The 4,513-nt window shown below is 23.0% G+C and overlaps 1 protein-coding gene across 1 annotated transcript; it reads left to right on the plus strand.

Moving 5' to 3' along the window:
- Window positions 1-587: 587 nt before the first annotated feature.
- LOAG_12921 (hypothetical protein) lies at window positions 588-3,509 on the plus strand (the record flags this gene model as incomplete). The annotated part of the gene is made up of 3 exons (XM_003148433.1): window positions 588-1,242; window positions 2,067-2,184; window positions 3,392-3,509. The coding sequence occupies 3 exons, from the start codon at window positions 588-590 to the stop codon at window positions 3,507-3,509; spliced, it is 891 nt and encodes a 296-aa protein (XP_003148481.1).
- Between the last annotated feature and the right edge of the window lie 1,004 nt (window positions 3,510-4,513).

Consider the following 4,513-nt stretch of genomic DNA (forward strand, 5'->3'; position numbering starts at 1 on the left):
TTTGACACAAAATTTTGAAATGAAAATAAAAAGAAGATGGAAAGAAAACTTTAAAAAATATATTAAAACAAAAAAAAACAAAGAGGAAAAAGCAGGAAGAGAGAGAGAGAGAGAGGGAGAGAGAAAGGATGGAAAAAGACAAAGAAAAAAAGGAAAAGGAGAGAGGAGAAAATGACAAAATTCCCAATGGAATTATTTTCGTTGCTTTTTTAAATTTCTTTAAAACAATTGAAATAATTGAATTAAGGATGAATGAGAAACCACACCCAAACAGTTTAGTTTTTAGTTTTAAGCTTTGATGATAATAGTTGAAAGAAGAAAAAATAAAAGAAGAAAGATAACTAGAATGATGGAGGATAAGGATGAAAAGAAAAGTAATGATAGAAAGATGATGAAAGAGGAAGAAAAAAAAAGTAAAAAAATAAAATAAAATAAAACAATGATTGAATGGAAGGAAAAAGAACGAGACAATTTTGGATTTCTTTTTTTTTTTTTTTTTCTAAATTTCAATCATAACTACTAGATTGTGTTGTGCGTATAGATCGTCTTTCCATCTTTCTCCCTATTAAATAAGCTTATCCTAAAATATGTTCACATCAATTGATGCTCTCTTACAACATGATAATAATCATAATATTGATAATGATAATGATAATAGTAATTGTAATGGGTATAGTAATAATAGCTATAATGTTCATAATCATAATAATAATCAACAAAATGCAATAACTTTATCAAATTCTCATATTCTACCTGATAATATTTCATCATCATCATCATCATCATCTACCTATTCTATTAATTCACAATCATTATTTCCTAAAAATTATTTTCCTAAAAATCAATATAATATTAAAACATTATCTGGAATGGAAAATATGTGTTATGCTCCATCTTTAACAATAACAACAACAACAACAACATCATCAACAATAACTGTTACAACACCAATTATGATGCTATCATCATCATCATCATATATGTCGACGACAGCAATAGCATCATCATCATCATCATCACCATCATCATCATATATGTCGACGACAGCAATAGCATCATCATCATCATCAACAACAACAACAACAACAACAGCAACAACAACAGCAACAGCAATAAGAGAAGGAACAACAACAACGACAACAAGGACAGAGACAGCACCAATTCTAATTGAACAACTACCGTATCCATCCATGTTCCACACCACTAACATTCCATTACTCTACGATCATATTGCTCTAACAAGTTAGTTAGCTCTTTTATGTATTACTTACAATTTATTTTGAAAATTTTTATTTGATCTTGTCATAATTTAATTTATAATTAAGAAAAAAATTAGCATGCAATTATAATAGTTGTAATTATAATAGTAATTACAATTACAATAGTAATTACAATTACAAAGTAATTGTAATTACAACAGTAATTGTAATTATAATTGTAGCTAATACGAATTAATCGTTGATAGTTTTAAAAAAAAAATCAGAAAGGATGAAAAATAGAAAATTCAATAGTTTAAATTTCATTCCTTTTCTTCTATTCTTTGTAATAATGAATAACTATAAAAGTAATTATAATTAATAATTATAATAGTAATCTCTTGCAATTTTTGTTCATCTTCTATTTTATTTTGTTTTATTTTTAATTTTGAAATTATGTTTTAAATTAGTAAAGTTATTTTGAAATGGTTTCTTTTTAAACAAAAAAAAAATGAAAAAAAGAATTGTGAAAAAAACGGAATTACTTTAAGGATTTCAATTTTTGTAATATTCGATAAATGGGAAAGAAAGTAAAACGATAAAATAGCTTAAAAAAGGAACTGGAAAATTTTTTCCAAAATTATATAAACAAAGTAAATTTGAATTTTAGGATTAATTAATTTTTAGAAGTCGATTGAAACTATTGAAATAGTAAGTTAAAATTTGCATTCTTAAATTTGCCTACTTAATAATTAAGGTTTGAATTTGAATTAAAGGCAGAATAATCAACTTTTACATCATTTGCAGTTAGTTTTTGTAATTTGCAAATTTTAATTTTTTAATTAATATCAAATTTGTAATTAATTGTAGTAAATGCATGGCAAACATTGGGAAAGATACGACGTCCACGTACAGCATTTACAACTGAGCAACTTATTGAACTTGAAAGAAATTTTGCGCAAACTCGTTATTTATCACGACCTAAAAGGTACCGTATACTTTTTGAAATAAGAAATGGATTGATGATATTGTCTTTGGCTAAGTTATTTTTGCTTAAATGCTGATTGGATAAATGATAAGGCATATTAATTTTGCATGAAAAATGATCAATTTTCATCAGTGTTACATTACATTTTTCATGATTGTACTAAAAGAAAAAAAAAAATTGTGATATTTGAAGTATAAATTTATATCAATAACTTTTTGCAGTATGAATGCACAACACTAATTAATTAATTAATTGATTAATTGATTAATTCTTGATTTGTCAAGAAATATTGAAGTCAAAGAGATGAAAAAGAAAACGAAAATTATAAATTTAATTCAATAAAATATTGAATATTTTTTTAAAATTATTATTCATTTCAATTTATCAACTTTATTTCATATCTATAATTTTTTGGATTAAAAAAGAAAAAGGGAATTTGTTTAACAGTTAATATCTTTGAAATTAAATGAAATATATGATCATAACAATATATTGTCAACTTGTATAGCTTATCATGTTATTAATTATCATTAATTATCATAATTATGCTATGAGTGAGTAGATTATTATAATTAACTGACCATATTTCAAGACAATAAAATCATAACAATAACATTATTCTTTTTTACTTATTAACCAGTGCTTATCATATTATTGATTATCATTGTTGATTATCATATTACTGATTAACATTGTTGATTATCATGTTATTGATTATCACGCTATCATTATAATTATAGCATGAATAGATAATTTATTATAATTACTGATTATATAAAACAATAATAATAGTCTTAATTGAGATATATTATTATTGCCGCTTAATACTATCGTAATATATATGCATCATGTTAATTATGTTAATTATACTATCATAAATAATTAATCATAGTTGTCATATCACGATATAGATATGATTATAATTATAATAGAGTGATAATACAATGTGATAATGCAATTTCAATTATGATATATTATTTAAGGCAAAAAATTAACGGTAAATTTCTTGCCTTTAGTAATTCAAAAAAATATATTAGCTAAGGGTTTATATTATTTAACAAACTTTTTTTTAAATCATTCAATTTTTAGCAATTAATTCCAATTTCATTTTTTTCGTTTCATTCATTAATCTTTTATCCATTTACTTATTGTTCATTGTATATCGAAATACTCATATATCAAATTTAAATTATATCACTCATTTTAGGTATCAACTGGCTCAGAAATTACATTTATCGGAAACACAAATCAAAATTTGGTTCCAAAATCGACGTATGAAAAATAAACGTTCTGGTCCAGCTATTTTAAATTCAAACAATGTTTAATTAATTTTTTTGTTAAATAATGAAAATAAAATATTTCATTTTGATATTCTAATGAAATATTTCATACTCCTTTTACTTATTCTAAATTTTTTCTTCTTTCACAAACTAAACAAATGAGTTAAAATATGATAATCATAAATTATTAAATCATGCAAAAAACTGTGTTGTACACGAAATTACGGTAGCATAAAGTTTGAGGTAAGTAAATCTAAAATTTACATAAGCACATAAAAGTTATGCAACAGTATTGGAAGCAAACTTTTTCCCTTTTTTTTTTCTTTTTAATAGATTTAATATCGATATTTTTGCATAATTCCATTTTGTCAATAATTCACTTTTGATTGATAGATTTATTTATTTTTTTGCTTCCAAAATTTATCATTTTGTTTAAAAATTTGCATATTATTAATAGAGTTTGAACTTAAATCTTTTTGGCATTTAAAAAAAAAAGAAAAAAGGAAAAGGGAGAGAAAAACATTATTTTGTTGTTGATTGATTAAATTTTTTAATTATCTTTTTTCAACTCCTTCCCTCTCTTTTTTTCGTTCTAAAGAAAAACCAAAAAGATTTAAAAAAGATATATTAATGAATTTTTTTGCATGATATATTATTTCCACCAAGAGAACTGTGTGATTTTCCCCCTTTTTTAATCATTTAAATCTGTAATTAATTAATTAATTTCATGCATTTAAAATTGATTGTTGTGCTAACGTTATTAATATAGAGCTAAACAGTGATGGTGATTGTTATGATAAATAAGAATGAAGAAAAATAACGATATATAATTACAGCAGATAACAAATATAGTAATAATAATGGATAATAGATAATGGATAATAATAGTGATAATAGATAATGATAATAAATAAATTCGATAATGATAACGCATAATAAACGATAACAATGAATAAATAGACAATGATAATATTAAGATAATAAATTGTTACAGTAGAGTGATAATAACGATAATAATAATAATAACAATAATAATTATTATTATTATT

The sequence above is a fragment of the Loa loa genome, assembly GCF_000183805.2.
Source record: "Loa loa unplaced genomic scaffold supercont3.417, whole genome shotgun sequence".
Taxonomy (NCBI): domain Eukaryota; kingdom Metazoa; phylum Nematoda; class Chromadorea; order Rhabditida; family Onchocercidae; genus Loa; species Loa loa.